Raw genomic sequence first — 18,922 nt, 5'->3', positions numbered from 1 at the left:
GAATTGGTCAACCTTGGCACGAATTATGGCCTTTAAACAGCCAATCAAACCGTCACACTCTGTCCGAATCTTGCTCTGCGGTATTTTGGCCCATTCTCGGCGAAGCGCTTCCTTGAGGTGGTCGAAATTTTGGTATTTTTAAGTGCCAACATTGCTTTTCCAAAAATACTCCAGACACAATAGTCCGAATTGGTATCCGGAGATTTTGGTGAACATAGTGCGCTGGAAATGAAGCGAGGAACCTGATTTTGTAACCATTCTTGGGTGGCGCGTGCTGAGTGCGATGATGCTGAATCTTGTTGGAATGTCCAAGGCCTGCGGACAAAATGTTTAAGTGCTTAAGGCTTAAATACATCCTCCAGAATATTTTCGCCATAATATTCGGCATTTATTCTGATGCCACGGTCGATTAATACGAGCGACGAACGACCATTGGCTGTTATGACGGCCCACACCCTTACCATGGCCGTCGCTTGAGTTCAGGTGGGTGCACAGGTGCACATTTTCAGCTGACCTCTTTGGCAAGTAAACACTACCATTTTGTTTGTTTACAAAATGCAGGACAACAAATGTTTTCCCATTGGAGAAAATCAAATTCGGCAGTTCACCACTTTCGGTCAAGCCAAGCAACTCTTTAGCTCTTGTGAGTGTATTTTCTTTCCGTTGCGGTGTAAGTTCCAGCACTTTTTGGAATTTCAATGCCTTCAACCCGAGTTTATTTTCCAATATTTGCCGAATGGAATATTGCGATATGTTCAGATCACGAGCTATTTCTCCTCCACTGCGACGCGGGTTTCGATCAAGTCGCTTCTTTACTTTTCGAACCATTTGAGCTGATGTCGCTGTTTTCTCACACTATCACGCTTGAATTCCATCACGAATAACTTTTTTTCTGGAACATTCTCACCGAAATGCTTTTGTACGCTCGTAAACAATATAATGAACAGTCACTGGCATAATTTTAGAAGCTGTCGGACGAGTGGCTTAGAAATGACAGCAGTATGAAGTTGGTTGCAGTTTTTTCATCACACCCTGTATAAGGCAATAAGTGCAAGGCATATCCTTTTGGTGATATTCTAGTGAAAGTAAAAAAAAAAAACATTAAGTTCGGCTGGTCCGAACTTTTAATTCCCTCCACCTTAGGGTAAAGGAAACATTAGACCCACGAATACCAATTTTTTAGACTTATTCTTGGAAAAATGTGGCAAAAATCATCAAAATACCGAATATCGGAGGGTACCGCTATATGGGCCATACAAAAACGTGGACCTACACATACAATGTTTCCCTAACGAAGCTGTAACCCATTACAACCCACAAATATCCATTTTTAGACAAATCCGCGAAGAAATGTGGCAAAAGATCATCAAAATATCGAATATCGGGTGGTACCGTTATATGGGTGCTATATCAAAATTTGGACCTATACTTACAATGTTTCGTCACCGGAGCTAAAACCCATTATGACTAAAAATACCAATTTTTTGAAAAAATCGTGAAAAAAGTGATAAAAATCATCAAAATACCGAATATCGGGAGGTATCGTTGGGGACCATACCAAAACGTGGACCGATATATCTCATTTTCAATACTAACCGTCCTAGAGACAATACAAACCGTTCTACTAAATTTTGACGCTCTACGTCAAATTTAAACAGATAGCCGGACAGACAGACAGACGGACGGACATCGTTAAATCGACTTAGAATTTAATGTTGATTATTATACCCTACACCACAAGGTAGTCAGGGTATTATGTCTTTGTGCATTTGTTTGTAACAGGTGAAAGGAAACGATATAGACCCATGGTTCCTTTTGATGATCTGCATAGAATCACATTCTGAGTCGATTTATGTATGTCCGTCTGTTCATGTATTTTTGTGAACAAAGTACAGTTTGCATTTATTATCCGAACCAGATGAAATTTTGCACAAATCATTTGTTTGGCCCAGGGACGAACCCTATTGAAACTGGAGATAATCGGTCAAAATTTAGATAAAGCTCCCATACATATATTTTTGTCCGATTGTGAACCAAACGTGTAATATCAGCCCGAATAATATGGAATTTTGCACATACAACCAAATTAGGCCTGAAAATAAGTACGCCAAATTTGATCGAAATCGGTTCAGATATAACTATAGCTCCAATATATATTATTTATCCGATTTGTTTTTTTAGTCCTCCGCAACTGAAATATGAACTCTGTAACAACAATATTTGGGGAAATATATCAAATACAGCTCAGAAATACCTTTGCTAAATTTTACCGAGATCGGTTCGGATTTGGATATATCTCCCATATATAACTTCGTCCGATTTACCTTTTATTGTGCACCAAACGTCTAATATTTGCCCAAATGGAATGAAATTTGGTACTTACGACCGAATTGAGTCTAGAAGCTAGTATGTCAAATTTGGTGAAGATCGGTTCAGATATAGCTATAGCTCCCATATATACTGTTCATCCGATTTGTCATATATGTTACCCACAGCCGTAATATGCACTCCGTAACAACGATATTCAGGGAAATACATCAAATACCACTCAGAAATATTTATGCCAAATTATATCGAGATCCGTTCAGATTTTGATATAGCTCCCATATATATCAAATAGGCAATACAAGTCCGAATTTAAAAGGTACAAATGCTTCGGCATATTTAGCCTTTTGAAATTTAAATCATAATTATAATCATGGCGTGTATGCTTGAATTCTCCCATAAAAACTTTTAATTGTCATGTGGAGCTGTACTAAATTAGCAAAGTGGTATAGGTTATCATAAAGTCGGCCCCGCCCGACTTTAGGACTTTCTTTACTGGTGAATATATATTCTTTATGGGGTCTACAGTCGAGCGGGACCGACCGTTGAATACCCTACAACACTATAATAAGCGATACAGTTTATATAGGCGAGATACTCGAATAAATTCCACAAGATATTGTGACAAATAATACAAGAAAACCATCAGGTTTCGTTCTCTAACTCTCAACTTAAACTAATTTGCTCATTTCCAATTTATTGGTAGATGTTGCACGTAAATGGTCTTCCTAGATCTGGAACCAATATTTCCCAAAGACCTATAATCTCTCAGATGTGGCAAAAGATTAACATTTATTATTGGTTTTTGACTGAAACGCATCTATTTGAGATACAGACATTTGAACATATTCTTCAACGAAATCAGCATTAACGAAATAGTCAGAAGTGCGTCTTTCCGGTATTTGTGAATTCTCCAAAAAGTCACTGGAATGGACATTTTCGTATTTTGTCTACAAAAGTTGGCAAACTATTTCACACATTGAATATTTTTGGATGGCCATCGAAAACTGCTTGGCTTTTGCAATGTCCGGTAACGACCATTCAAATGTGCGTGAGGATCGGGCTATAATTACGACCTGCTGACAATTTTGCAGTTTTTTTGGTCCATTTCAACCCCTAAATATATGGCGATCATCTCCAAAAAGAGTAGGCTTCTATTCTGACCCTCATCTTATCCCCATAAAAAATTTCGTATGGATCGGGCCATAAATGCGATCTGTATATGATATCCTGATATCCTAACTACTTAGTTATGACAAAATTGAAAAAAAAATATGAGAAAATTTTAGAAAATCAATATTTTCGATTTAGAGAGATATTTTTATGCGATTTTTTAGACGTTTTTTCATTCCTGCCAAGAGGACATTCTGAATTAATGAGAACTATCGAAATCAGTTCAGCCATTCTCTACATATAAGAGATCTTTCAAGCATATTTTCTTTGATAGACAATATATATCGCACATATTTTGCTATATATCCGATTTGTTGGATGTTAACATCAAAGAAAAAATCAGAAGTAACCTTGTCGTGGCTTTGTGATTTCGCCGGGATTTAAAATATTCGCGATTTAATGAAAAAATTTGAATTTTTTCAACACAAAAGATATGGTCTATTTTAGCCGCTAAATATTATCCGATGGTAATATTAGGTAGGTGGTAGACTTCTCCCCCGCCCTAAACTCTAGCTACATGCGAAATTCCGCGTCGATTGGTCTATAATTGCGACCTGTATAGCTACTGCAAAATCCGACATTTTTTCAGTATTTGGTCCATTTCAACCCCTAAACATTTGGCGATCATCTCCAAAAGAAATAGGGTTCTATTTTGACATTAAACCCACCTACATTTTAAATTTCGTGAAGATCGGGCCATAATTGCGACCTGTAAAGTGATTACAAATTAACATGGACAGACGGACGGATGGACATACATAGCTAGATCGACTCAGCTCGGCGAGCTAGGAAGATCCCTATATACTTTCCTATGTGGGAAACCAATATTTCGAGGTGTTACATAAATTCTGGCCCAATCAAACTTATAATACCCCCAACACATAGTGTTGTAGGGTATAAAAATCAATTTTCTTATCAAATCTAAAAAGGAGGGGCAATAAAGTTTATTTTCATTTAATTAGCTGAATACTCCTAATTCAAATTGAGGTCTTAAGGATTGGCAAAATTTGTCTAATTTTGAAATATCACATAATATAGACTTCATATGGCTTATTTGCATTTATTTTCTGCCCCTCTTTAATGATCACTATTTGATTGTCCTTTCACATAACATTTTGGGGATTTAACCCCCACATTTTCAACAAACATTTAAAAGTATCCTCATAAACTTCTCCCACTAGACTTGAAGCAATTTGTTAAATGTCTATTTAATTTCATTGTGTTGTAGGCATTTATCTCTCTCTCTCTCTCTGTAGGCATTTATCTCTCTCTCCCCCCAACCACAGCATGGGAGATATATCCAAAAGAAACCCAAAAATATTCGGTATTGGAATGGTGGCAAGCAAATGTAAGCTATGCCGGATATGCAGATTGCTAGAAGAAGGCCAACAAGAAAAAAGGATACCGAAATCTCCAGACGAGGCAAACGAAATGAAATGTTTGTTGTTACGTTTTGTGTTTCCTTTTGTCACTTAAGGGGTTTCCCGGCAACTGCTGATGCTGTTATACTTTGTCCCCATGTCCGTTGAGCAGGCTGACGTTCTATCTCTACTCACACAAGCACACATATGTACGCAATCTAAAAAAAAATGTGGGTAGGATGTTTTCATCTTTTTCTTAAAGTGTTTCGAGGGTTTGATGCGTAAAATCTTTTTATTTGATGCGTAAAATCTGTTTTTGTCTACTTGAAGAACATTTATGCTCTTTAAGGACAAGGTCTGTTATGTTTTCCCCTTCTATTCTCTATTTTCTTGAAATTTAAATAAAAATCGAATGAAAGGTAGAATGGAAATCCTTGTATTGTGATAGCTGTACATAAGTTGTTTTAACTCTTTCATTATGTGCAAATAATTGGAACATCAAATTTTCCCAAGGACATATCAATTTGTCATTCTCTGGCCTTTTTGAAAACTTAATAACTACAAAATTTGTTTTTCGATACAAAACTAGTTATCAATTAAATCAAGATTCATTTAAATATAAAATATAAATATACATGATATTATAATTGATGTCAGAGAATATTTTTGTATTTATTTACATTAGTTTTCCTTGAACTGCAGATTTAATAAATCTTTCAAAGAGAGCGGAGTAAAAACAATAAATGAACTTTTCAGGGATATTTTGTTTACAAAGGATCTTTTTTTTCATCGTTCGTTTGTAAAACAGTTTTATACAGGGTGAGATGAAAAAAACGGCAACCAAATTTAGACTACTGTCATTTTTAAGCCAGTCGTCCGACAGCTGTAAAAATTATTCCAGTGACAGCTCATTATATTGTCTACAAGCGTACAAAAGCATTTTGGTGAGAATTTTCTAGACAAAAAGTTATTCGTGACGGAATTTAAGCGTGATTGTATGATTTTTTTATATTTGGCTGGAAAACCACATGTGGCTATCTTTGGAGTACTCCAGCATTTAAACGCGAATAAATCTTTTGTGTCTCGTACCCTCGATCTTTACCTTGATACTGGTAGCGTAGCCCGATGTCAAGGAAGTGGACGGAAGAAAACCGCAAAATCAACTGAAATGGTTCGAAAAGTAAAGGAGTGACTTGATGGAAGCTCGCGTCGTAGTGGCCGAAAAATGGCTCATGAGTTAAACACATCTCAATATTCTATTCGAAAAATATTGAAAACTGAGATCGGAGTAAAGCCATTGAAATTCCAAAAAGTGCAAGAACTTACACCACAACAGAAAGAAAATAGACTCAAAAGAGCTAAAGAGTTGGTTTGCTTCGCTTGGTCGAAAAGGGTGAACTGCCGAATTTGGTTTTCTCCGCTCCGATGAGAAATCATTCGTTGTCCAGCAGTTTGTAAACAAACAAAATGATCGTGTTTACTTGCCAAAGAAGTCAGCTGAAACCTGTCAGAGGTCAGCTGCACCTTCGGTTGGCCACCAGGACTCAAGCGCCGCCATGGTGATGGTGTGGGCCATCATAACAGCCGATAGTCGCTCTGCGCTTGTATTAATCGACCGTGGCATCAGAATAAATGCCGAATATTATCGCGAAAATATTCTGGAGGGCGTATTAAGGCGTTAGGCACGCAAACATTTTGACCGCAGACCTTGGACATTTCAACAGGACCAAGCACCATCGCACTCAGCACGTGCCACCCAAGAATGGTTACAAAATGAGGTTCCTCACCCCATTTCCAGTGCACAATGGCCACCAAAATCTTCGAATACCAATCCGTTGGACTATTGTGTCTGGAGTATTTTGGAGAGCAAGGTTGGCACTAAAAAATACCAAAGTGTCGATCATCTCAAGCAAGCGCTTCGCCGGGAATTGGCCAAAATACCGCAGAGCAACTTTCGGGCAGCGTGTGAAGGTTTCATTGGCCTTTTGAAGGCCATAATTCGTGCCAAAGGTGACCAGTTCGAACAAATCTAAATTTATTCTAAAATTTTATGCTATTGCCGACATTCGTTTGTTTTCATTCAATAATTTAAAGAAAATGTAAAAATTATGGCATTTGACTTTGTTGCAGTTTTTTTTATCTCACCCTGTGTATACATTTTTTGTATGTAGAGAATATTTTTATATTTATTTACATATGTATATTTTCCTTGAACTGCAGATTTAATAAATCTTTCAAAATGAGCGGAGTAAAAACAATAAATGGACTTTTCTGGGATATTTTGTTGATACAGGACTTTTTTTCAATCGTTTTTTTTTTGTAGAACAGTTTTATATCACAGAGATGAAGGACGAAATACGAGGCGAAGTCTCTCCAGGCGAAATAGACAACAAGGTGGTCTTCACAGAGGAGGTGGAGGGCCAGCAAAATGTCTCTGAAAGAGTTCGGGAGCCAATAAAACTCCATCGACAATGTAAAACGTCAGTAAGTGTTTACAGATGAACTATCTGGACGGGTCCGTAGTTGTAATTATGCCATCAGCCATATGGCTACCAAGGGTATATATAACTTGATATGGCCAAAACGTGCCTCATCAAAATAATGGTTTTACACTTTAGGTTGCTTTAAACCAAATCCGTTTCATGATATTTGAAGTCGATCTACGGTATTTTGGCCTATTCCCGGCGGAATGCTTGCTTGAGGTGGTCGACACTTTGGAATTTTTTGATGCCAACTTTGCTTTCCAAAATACCCCAGACACAATAGTCCAACGGATAGGTATCCGGAGATTTTGGTGACCATTGTGCGCTGGAAATGAAGTGCGGAACCTCATTTTGTAACCATTCTTGGGTGGCGCGTGCTGAATGCGATGGTGCTGGGTCCTGTTTTAATGTCCAAGGTCTGCGGCCAAAATTTTTGTTTTAAAGCCTTGGGTTTAATACACCCTTTAGAATAATTTCGCGATAATGTTCGGTATTTATTCTGATGCCACCGTCGATTAATACAAGCGGGGTGCGACCATCGGATATTATGGCGGCCCACACCATCACCATGACCGGTGATTTAGTTCTTGTAGCCAACCGAAGGTGCACATTTTCTGCTGACCTCTTTGGCAAGTAAATACGATCATTATGTTTGTTTAAAAACTGCAGGACAACGAATATTTTCTCATCGGAGAAAACCAAATTTGACAGTTCACCACTTACGGCCAAGCGAAGCAACTCTTCAGCTCTTTTACGTCTATTTTCTTTCTGTTGCGGCGTAAGTTCTTGACCTTTTTGGAATTTCAATGGCTTTACCCCCAGCTCATTTTTCGGTATTTGCCAAATGGAATTCTGCGATATGTTCAACTCACGAGCGATTTTTCGACCATTGCGACGCGAGTTTCGATCAAGTCGCTTATTTATTTTTCGGACCATTTCTGCTGATGTTGCTGTTTTCTTCCGTCCACTTACTTGACGTCGGGCTACGCTACCAGTCACCAATCACGGTAACGAGCGATGGTATGAGACCCAAATTTCACATTTAAATGCGGGAGTGCTCTAACGATAGCCACTTGTGGATTTCCGGCCAAATTTAAAGAAATCACACTACCACGCTTGAATTCCATCACGAATAACTCTTTTCCTGGAAAATTCTCACCAAAATGCTTTTGTATGCTTGTAAACAATATAATGAGCTGCCACGGGAATAATTTTAACAGCTGTCGGGCGAGTGGCTTAGAAATGACAGCAGTCTGAAGTTGGTTGCAGGTTTTTTCATCTTACCCCATATTTGTCCATACCTTCGGAACCTACTCCATTGAGGGTCATAAATTAGAATAATCATAATAGAAGTCAACATATATTTAAATATTCGAAAATTGGCTCAGGGTATTGGTCTGTTGGCAAAACCGACTGATGCTTTGTATACCCTCTACCTTGAAAAGGAGAGTATATTAACTTTGTAATTTTGTAATATCCCTAAATATTCGTCGTAGACCTTATAAAATATAAATATTCATAATCAGCAACAAAATTGTAAGTCGATTTAATGATGCCCGTCTGTCTGTCCGTCTGTCAGTTGAAATCACTTTACAGCCCACGTTATTTGACGTAGAGCGCCAAAATTTAGCAGAACAATTTGTATTGTGTCTAGGATAGTTGGTATTGAAAATGAGATATATCGGTTAACGTTTTGGTATAGCCCCCATATTACGGTACCTCCCGATATTTGGTATTTTAATTATTTTTGCCACATCTTCCACGGATTTGTCTAAAAATTGGTATTTTTTGGTCATAATAGGTTCCAGCTCCTGTGGCGAAACAGTGCAGTGTACAGTACAGTGTATAGCTCCAAGTTTTTGTATATCACCCATCTAACGTTACCTCCCGATATTCGTTTTGTGAGGATTTTCGCCTCATTTTTACGGATTTGTCCAAAAATTGGTATTTGTAGTTTTCAATGGGTTCTAGCTCCTTTGGCGGAACATAGTATATATATAGGTCCACGTTTTCGTATTATCCAATTATGACTGCACCTATCGATATCCAGTATTTTTGGTGGTTTTTGCCACATTTTTCTACGGATTTGTCCAAAAATTGGTATTTGTAGTTCGCAATGAGTTCTCCTTTGGCGGAAAATAGTATATATTGGTCCACGTTTTCGTATATCCCCCTTATAACGTTACCTTCCGATATCCAGTATTTTTGGTGGTTTTGCCACATTTTTCCATGGATTTGTCTAAAAATTGGTATTTGTAGTTCATAATTGGTTCTAGCTCCGGTGGCAGAACATTGAATATTTAGGTCTAGCGATATTCGGTATTTTAATATTCCTAGTCCCACGAAATTGTTTCAAATTTGGTATTTAGTTGTAGTGTAGATGACAACCTGTGGAGTATAAAATTGTCTATAGAGTTTCCCGTTTTGGTATGACCCTCATATTACGGCCTCATCCACTTTATGGTTTTATGAAAAATTTAACAGCTTTATCCAAGCAGTCTTTTACTGGTACTTGTTGTTTAATGTGGAACACGTTTGAATTCAGATACTTTTATATAAAAAAGTTTTTTTTTTTTACCCAAAGGTGGAGGGTATTAAATGTTTGGCCCGGCCGAACTACTTGTTTATAATATTTTTATGGATTTACAAGGTGTTTGTATTTTTTGAATTTAATTCGTGAATATAGGGGGATGTTTATTTTAATGTTTACAATGTGTCTTAAAGTTCCCCTCGATGTAGGCTTTCAACAAATTCAACTGCTCGGGGCTTAAATCACTTTTCCAAACTACACACCTGCCCACGGCCATGAATCGATAATCGAAAAAGAATGAAAGATTAATATGCGGTGTTAATTCGCCTTTCCCCCATTGCATATGGTTTTTTAATTTTTGCCATTTCCCCTTTTTGGGGATTCGTATTGACAATTTCACACTTCGCCAGGTTCGGCCAAAAACCCATTACCAATTTTTTCTTCGTTCTTGTTTCGTTTCGTGCTTTACCAATATCCATCCAGTCGGGATGTTGTCCTAATTGACTGATGCGAAGTTGCGACGTTTGGTTCGATGGCGTTTTTCGTTTTACAGTTTGCCATACGGATATTACGCACAAACACACTCTGGCAGCTATCTTAAGACTCAAAAGGGAAATCAAAAATAAAAAAACCCATTTGCCAATATATACTCTTATTTATGGTGTTGTTGTTGTTGTCGTTGTTGCTGTTTTCGTAGTCGCATCCCCCTATCTTGCAATTTTTTCAGCAGCGGCAGTCGTTGTATCAGCGTTTTATTGTCGCACTGCAGTCAAGTGGAAAACAAGTGCAATCACAAAATTTGCTACTGTTGTTGTTGTTGTTCTTGTTGTTGCTTTTGTTTTCTCCACTCGTGTCCTTAAACATGGCACTATTTCAAAAGGTGAACTCGCTTCCCTTCGTCCTTTTGCCGGATAATAAAACAGCATCCAGTTTTATTGAATGAAAAGGACCCTTCGAATGACTTTATAAAGCGCAGTGACTTAATTTTCAATTAATTACTACGAAGTTCATTCATAGCAAATGGAAAAGTTTGCGACAAAAATAAAATTCGAAAAAAAAACTTATTTCATTAAAGTTAAAACTTTAAAGGTTGCTTGATGAGTTTACACAATAGTTTGAATTTTAGTGGGAGTTAGTGAGAAAATAAAAAATCAAAATAGTGAGAAAATAATGAGCGGATAGTCCTTGAGTTAAGCAATTGATATTGTTATGATAGTTCTAGAAAAATACTAAAAAAGAGTTTTGGATTATTGGTTTGATAGTCCTTATTTTATTGAAAAATCCACGTTTGGAGATCTGCTAGTCCTTGAAAAATATTTTTTGAAAAATCTACGTTTGGAGATATGGTAGTCCTTGAAAAATATTTTTTGAAAAATCCACGTTTGTAGATCTGCAAGTCCTTGAAAAATATTCTTTGAAAATCCACGTTTGGAGATCTGCAAGTCCTTGAAAATTATTTTTTGAAAAATCCACGTTTGGAGATCTGCTAGTCTTTGAAAAATATTTTTTTAAAAATCCACGTTTGGAGATCTGCTGTCCTTGAAAAATATTCCTTGAAAAATCGACGTTTGGTGGTTTGTTTGTCCTTGAAAAATATCCTTTGAAAAATCCAGGTTAGGTGGTCTGTTTGTCCTTGAAAAATATCCTTTAAAAAATCCACGTTTGGTGGTCTGTTTGACCTTGAAAACTATCCTTTAAAAATCCAAGTTTGGAAGCCTTCTAGTCCTTGAAAAATATTCTTTGAAAAATCCACGTTAAGTGGTTTGTTTGTCCTTGAAAAATATCTTTCGAAAAATCCACGTTAGGTGGTCTGCTAGTCCTTGAAAAATATTCTTTAAAAATACAATTTTGGAATCTGCTAGTTCTTGAAAAATATTCTTTGAAAATCCACGTTTGGAGATCTGCAAGTCCTTGAAAAATATTTTTTGAAAAATCCACGTTTGGAGGTCTGCTAGTCCTTGAAAAATATTCTTTAAAAATACAATTTTGGAATCTGCTAGTTCTTGAAAAATATTCTTTGAAAAATCGACGTTTGGTGGTTTGTTTGTCTTTGAAAAATATCCTTTAAAAAATCCACGTTTTGAGGTCTGCTAGTCCTTGAAAAATATTTTTTGAAAAATCTACGTTTGGAGATATGGTAGTCCTTGAAAAATATTTTTTGAAAAATCCACGTTTGGAAATCTGCTGTCCTTGAAAAATATTCCTTGAAAAATCGACGTTTGGTGGTTTGTTTGTCTTTGAAAAATATCCATTAAAAATCCACGTTTTGTGGTCTGCTAGTCCTTGAAAAATATTCTTTAAAAAATCTAAGTTTGGAAGGCCTTGAGAAATATTCTGTTTGTCCTTGAAAAAAATATTCTTTGAAAACTCCACGTTAGGTAGTCTGTTTGTCCTTGAAAAATATCCTTTGAAAAATCCACGTTAGGTGGTCTGTTTGTCCTTGAAAAATATCCTTTAAAAAATCCACGTTTGGTGGTCTGTTTGACCTTGAAAACTATCCTTTAAAAATCCAAGTTTGGAAGCCTTCTAGTCCTTGAAAAATATTCTTTAAAAAATCCACGTTTGGAGGTCTGCTAGTCCTTGAAAAATATTCTTTAAAAATCCACGTTTGTAGGTCTGCCATTCCATAAAAAATATTTTTTGAAAAATCCACATTTGACAAAATATTCTTTGTAAAATCCAGGTTAGGTGGTCTGTTTGTCCTTGAAAAATATCCTTTTAAAGTCCACGTTTGGTGGTCTGTTTGTCCTTGAAAAATATCCTTTGAAAAATCCAGGTTAGGTGGTCTGTTTGTCCTTGAAAAATATTCTTTAAAAATCCACGTTTGGTGGTCTGTTTGTCCTTGAAAACTATCATTTAAAAATCCAAGTTTGGAAGCCTTCTAGTCCTTGAAAAATATCCTTTGAAAAATCCACGTTAAGTGGTTTGTTTGTCCTTGAAAAATATCTTTCGAAAAATCCACGTTAGGTGGTCTGTTTGTCCTTGAAAAATATCCATTAAAAAATCCACGTTTAGTGGTCTGTTTGTCCTTGAAAAATATCCTTTGAAAAATCCAGGTTAGGTGGTCTGTTTGTCCTTGAAAAATATCCTTTAAAAAATCCACGTTTGGTGGTCTGTTTGTCCTTGAAAACTATCTTTAAAAATCCAAGTTTGGAAGCCTTCTAGTCCTTGAAAAATATCCTTTGAAAAATCCACGTTAAGTGGTTTGTTTGTCCTTGAAAAATATCTTTTGAAAAATCCACGTTAGGTGGTCTGTTTGTCCTTGAAAAATATCCATTAAAAAATCCACGTTTAGTGGTCTGAGGGTCCTTAAAAAATTAAAGAATCCACGTTTGGAAATATTCTGTTTTTCCTTGAAAAATTCTTTTTAAAAAATTCACGTTTGGAGGTCTGCTAGTCCATGAAAATACTTTTTTAAAAAATTCACGTTTGAAGGTCTGGTAGTCCTTGAAAAATAATCTTTGAAAAATCCAGGTTAGGTGTTCTGTTTGTCCTTGAAAAATATTATTTAAAAAGATCACGTTGGGAGGTCTGCTAGTCCTTGAAAATATTCTGTGAAAAATCTACCTTTGGAGGTCTGCTAGGCCTTGAAAAATATTGTTTCAAAGAAACACGTTTGGAAGTCTGCTAGTCCTTAAAAAAATATTTTTTGAAAAATCCACGTTTGGAGATCTGCTAGTCCTTGAAAAATATTCTTTCAAAGAAACACGTTTGGAAGTCTGCTAGTCCTTAAAAAAATATTTTTTGAAAAATCCACGTTTGGAGATCTGCTAGTCCTTGAAAAATATTCTTTAAAAAATCCACGTTTGGAGGTCTGCTAGTCCGTTAGGTGGTCTGTTTGTCCTTGAAAACTATCCTTTAAAAATCCAAGTTTGGAAGCCTTCTAGTCCTTGAAAAATATTCTTTAAAACATCCACTTTAGGTGGTCTGTTTGTCCTTGAAAAATATCCTTTGAAAAATCCACGTTAGGTGGTTTGTTTGTCCTTGAAAAATATCCTTTGGAAAATCCAAGTTAGGTGGTCTGTTTGTCCTTGAAAAATATCCTTTGAAAAATCCAGGTTAGGTGGTCTGTTTGTCCTTGAAAAATATCCTTTAAAAATCCACGTTTGGTGGTCTGATAGTCCTTGAAAAATTAAGAAATCCACGTTTGGAAGGCCTTGAGAAATATTCTGTTTGTCCTTGAAAAATAAACTTTAAAAATCCACGTTTGGTGGTCTGATAGTCCTTAAAAAATTAAGAAATTCACGTTTGGAAGGCCTTGAGAAACATTCTGTTTGTCCTTGAAAAATATTCTTTGAAAAATCCACGTTAGGTGGTCTGTTTGTCCTTGGTGGTCTGTTGAAAACTATCTTTTAAAAATCCGCGTTTAGAAGCCTTCTAGTCCTTGAAAAGTATTCTTTAAAAAGTCCACGTTTGGAAGTCTGCTAGTCCTTGAAAAATATTCTTTAAAAAATACACCTTTGGAAGTCTGCTAGTCCTTAAAAAATATTTAAAAAAAATACACGTTGTAGTCTTTATTGAAAGTCCTTGAAAATTCATCTAATCCTTGAAAAATATTCTTAAACAAGCCGCATTTATTAGTCCTTTTATCCTCCTTTAATATTCTTTAAAAATCCAATTTCGGAAGTCGGCTAGTCCTTGAAAAATATTCTTTAAGAATTCCAAGTTTATTAGTCGTTAACAATTTTCGTTGTAGTCCTTGAAAATATTTTCAAAAATGTCCTTAAAAAAAAAATATTTTTTTGAATAATTCACCTTTATTAGTTCCACAGTCCCCGCCGATTAGTGTTCCCATTGTCCTTGATATATGCAATAACTTCAAATATTTCAATTTCCCATTCAAAACCTTTTAAAATAAATACATCTACTTCAATACAATTATATTTTGCAAAATTAAATTTCATATTAACTGTTAAAATGTAAATATCAACTTCCTTAAGTTTCACCATCAGCGTGTGTGTGTGTGTGTGTGTGTGTGTGTGTGCACGTGTGCGTTGTGTACGGCAAAGGAAGTACATTAACAAGAAACATCCTGTAACCTTTCCCTTTCCTACTGTGGCCTTTTCCCATCGACACAATGATGTTGCATTTTCATGTTAAAAATGTTTCACATGACAAGGACTAAGAGCTGCAAAAAATAGTGGGAAGAAAGGATACAACAAGGACAACATGCACTTGTACTCACTTCGACTTGACGATGCACTAACATAAGCCGACGAACGCCGCTTGAGACCGCTGGTGCCTTCATTACTGCTGCCCACAGGTAGAAATCGAGACAACGACAGCAATGTCTTGAAGAGATCTGTTACATTGCTGTCTTCTTTGGCGGAACATTCCATAACTTTGGCTCTGAAACGAGACAAAAAAAAAAACAAAAAAAATGTGAATAAAATGTGTATAGCGGCTGATGTTGTAGGTCTTACATGACCTTTGAGTTCCTAGAAAAAGAAAGCAGAGAAAATGAACAAAACAAAAAAATAATGAGAAAAAGTTTTGTCTCGAGTTGGAAAGGTTAAACTCATTTAATACATAAAGCATAGCTGGAAGTCCTTCGAGCAATTATGGAGGAGCTAAGGGGACCAGGACATTTTTATATACAAGATTAGGAACATAACGTCCTCATGGAAGCCATGGGGCTGACATCGAATCACACATAAGTCAAGTATAAATACCAGTAAAGAAAGTCTTAAAGTCCGGCGGGGCCGACTTTATGATACCCTACACCACTTTGCTAATTTAGTAGAGCTCCACATAACAATTAAAAGTTTTTATGAGAGAATTCAATCATACACGCTATGTTTATAATCATAATTTAAAGTTCAAAAGACTAAATATGCCGAAGCATTTGTATCTTTTAAATTCGGACTTGTATTGCCCATTTGATATATATGGGAGCTATATCCAAATCTGAACCGATCCTGATAAAATTTGGCAAAGATATTTCTGAGCTGTATTTCATATATTTCCCTGAATGTCGTTGTTACGGAGTACATATTACGGCTGTGGGTAACAAATATAACAAATCGGATGAACAGTATATATGGGAGTTATAGCTATATCTAAACCGATCTTCACCAAATTGAACATACTAGCTTCTAGACACAATTCGGTCGTTAGTGTCAAATTTCATCCCATTTGGAAAAAAATTAGACGTTTGGTGCACAATATAAGAGGTAAATCGGACGAAGTTATATATGGGAGATATATCCAAATCCGTACCGATCTCTGTAAAATTTGAGCAAATGTATTTCTGAGCTGTATTTCATATATTTCCCCAAAAATTGTTGTTACAGAGTGCATATTACGGCTGCGGAGGACAAAAATAACAAATCGGATGAACAATATATATGGGAGCTATAGCTATATCTGAACCGATTTCGATCAAATTTGGCATACTTATTTTCATGCCTAATTTGGTTGTATGTACAAAATTCCCTACTATTCGGGCTGATATTACACGTTTGGTGCACAATAAAAGGCAAATTGGACAAAGATATATATAGGAGCTATATCTAAATGTTGACCGAATATCTCTAATTTCAATAGGGTTCGTCTTTGGGCCAAACAAATGATCTGTGCAAAATTTCATCTGGATCGGCTAATAAATGCAAACTGTACTTTGTTTAAAAAAAATACATGTACAGACGTACGGACATGCATAAATCGACTCAGAATGTGATTCTATGCAGATCATCAATTTTTATATAATTTAGTACAAATTTCCAAAACGACCTGCAAATTTAAATCCTAAACACCAATAGTTATCGCAATATTCAATTTCAAATCTATTCCTTCACCCAACACAAAATTAAGTTCAATTAAGTACTTTTCGAAAAAACTATAGTACGCGTTTCCAAAACTCACCTCCAAACCTCAAACTCAGATACTTGCTAAATGTCAAATTTCAGAATTTTATATCTATCCCTTCAGCCAATACCAAATATAGTACCATTTGGTATTTTGCGGACAATTACAGTACACCTCCTTATGACCAGGCTATCCATGAAGAGAGACCGTAAATCAAATTTCAGATTTCAACCAAAACTACCTGCATACCTTAAACACAGACACCAACAGCGACATCTATACCTAATTTTAGGTTTTCACCAAATACCAAATTCCTTCAAAAAATATCAAATTAATTTCACGCGTTTCTAAATCCACCTCCATACCTCAACCTCAGAAACCTTCTAAATGTCAAATTTCAGAACTTTATCTCTATACCTTTACCCAATACCAAATATAGTACCATTTGGTGTTTTGCGGACAATTACAGTACACATTTCTGAAACCACCTGTCCAGGCTATCTATGAATAGCGACCCTTATATCAAATTTCAGATTTCAACCAAAACTACCTTCATACCTTAAACACAGACACCAACAGGCCTAACCCCTCACCCAATACCAAATTTAGTACCATTTAGTACTTTTCGTACAATTATAGTACACATTTTCAAACCACCTCCATATCTCTATTCTAGATCCAAGAGTACCATCTACATCAAGTTTCAGGTTTTCAACTCTATTCCTTCGCCCAATAAGAAATAGTACCAATTATAGTACTATTTAGTACATTTCGTACAATTTTAGTATACATTTCCCAAACTATATTTATATCTTAACGACAGACACCAATAGTGAGTGACATCCACATCAAACTTTAGGATTCCAGTTCTATCCCTTAGCCCAATACCAAATTTAGTACCATTTAGTACTTTTCGTACAATTATTGTACACATTTCCGAAATCGACTCCCTAGCTTCACGGAATTCCAAATTTAGTATCATTTAGTACTTTCCGGACAATCTTAGTACCAATTTCGAAAACTACTGGCATATCTCAACCGCAGATACCAACAGTGACATCCATATCAAAATTCAGGATTCCAGATTTATACCTTCACCCAATACCAAATTTAGTACTATTTAGCACATTTCGTATAATTATAGTACACATTTTCGAAAATACCACCTCTCAATCCCGGACGCCAATAATGGCATCTATGTAAAAGATTTAGGATTTCAGCTCCATTAAGTGGCCCAAAAGGAAATTGTACCAAATATAGTATTTGTAGTCTTTTTCGAACAATTATAGTACATATTTTCAAAACAACCTATATACCTTAACCACAGACACCAATAGTAGTGACAACGATATCTAATTTTAGGCCTATCCCCCCAACCAATTCGAAATTTAGTACCATTTTGTACTTTTCGAACAATTATAGTACACATTTCGAAACCACCTTCCACGCTATGCATGAACAGCGACGCTAATACCAAATTTCAAACTTCAAATACTATCTGCTCACCCCATACCAAATTGTACGAAATATAGTACTTTTCGTGCACTTGTAGCACCAATTTCCACCTCTTTATGACAAACCTTACACCAATAGGGACACCAATACCAAATTGTAAAATTCCATCGTCATCCGTTCACAATAAATCAAACTGTTCCAAATTTCATACCATTTAGTATAGTTCCCACACTTAGTACATATTTTTAAAACCACCTGCATATACAGGGTGAGATAAGAAACTGCAACAAAGTCAAACGACATATTTTTTACTTTTTTTTCCAATTTTATTGAATGAAGGCCAAATATGTCGGAAATAGCATCAAATTTTAGAATAAGTTTAAATTTGTTCGAATTGGTCACCTTTGGCACGAATTATGGCCTTCAAACGGCCAATGAACGGCCAAGTGTCGCTCTGCTGCATTTTGGCCCATTCCTGGCGAAGGGCTTACTTCAGGTGATCGGCACTTTGGTATTTTTTAGTGCCAACCTTGCTTTCCAAAATACTCCAGACACAATAGTCCAACGAATTGGTATCCGAAGATTTTGGTGGCCATTGTGCGCTAGAAATGAAGCGAGGAACCTCATTTTGTTACCATTCTTGGGTGGCAGGTGCTGAGTGCCATGGTGTTGGAATGTCCAAGGTCTGCGGCAAAAATGTTTGCGTGCCCAAGCCTTTAATACACTCTCCAGAATATTTTCGCGATAATATTCGGCATTTATTCTGATGCCGCGGTGGATTAATTCGA

General features: G+C 36.2%; 1 protein-coding gene across 3 annotated transcripts in view; it reads right to left on the bottom strand.

Annotated features, from left to right (window-relative positions):
* LOC101888008 (GTP-binding protein Di-Ras2) overlaps window positions 1-18,922 on the bottom strand; it is a 161,020-nt gene that overhangs the window by 26,203 nt on the left and 115,895 nt on the right. For 2 of the 3 annotated variants that reach the window (XM_059125767.1, XM_059125766.1), the window contains exon 5: window positions 15,058-15,221. In XM_059125767.1, coding sequence (XP_058981750.1) covers window positions 15,058-15,221 — 164 coding nt within the window. Of the gene's footprint in view, window positions 1-14,844; window positions 15,001-15,057; window positions 15,222-18,922 lie in introns of those variants that run through there. The other variant, XM_059125768.1, reaches the window with a different exon arrangement.

This window comes from Musca domestica, unplaced genomic scaffold (genome assembly GCF_030504385.1).
Source record: "Musca domestica strain aabys unplaced genomic scaffold, Musca_domestica.polishedcontigs.V.1.1 35, whole genome shotgun sequence".
NCBI classification, from domain to species: Eukaryota; Metazoa; Arthropoda; class Insecta; order Diptera; family Muscidae; genus Musca; species Musca domestica.
This window is presented reverse-complemented; position numbering and strand designations above follow the sequence as displayed.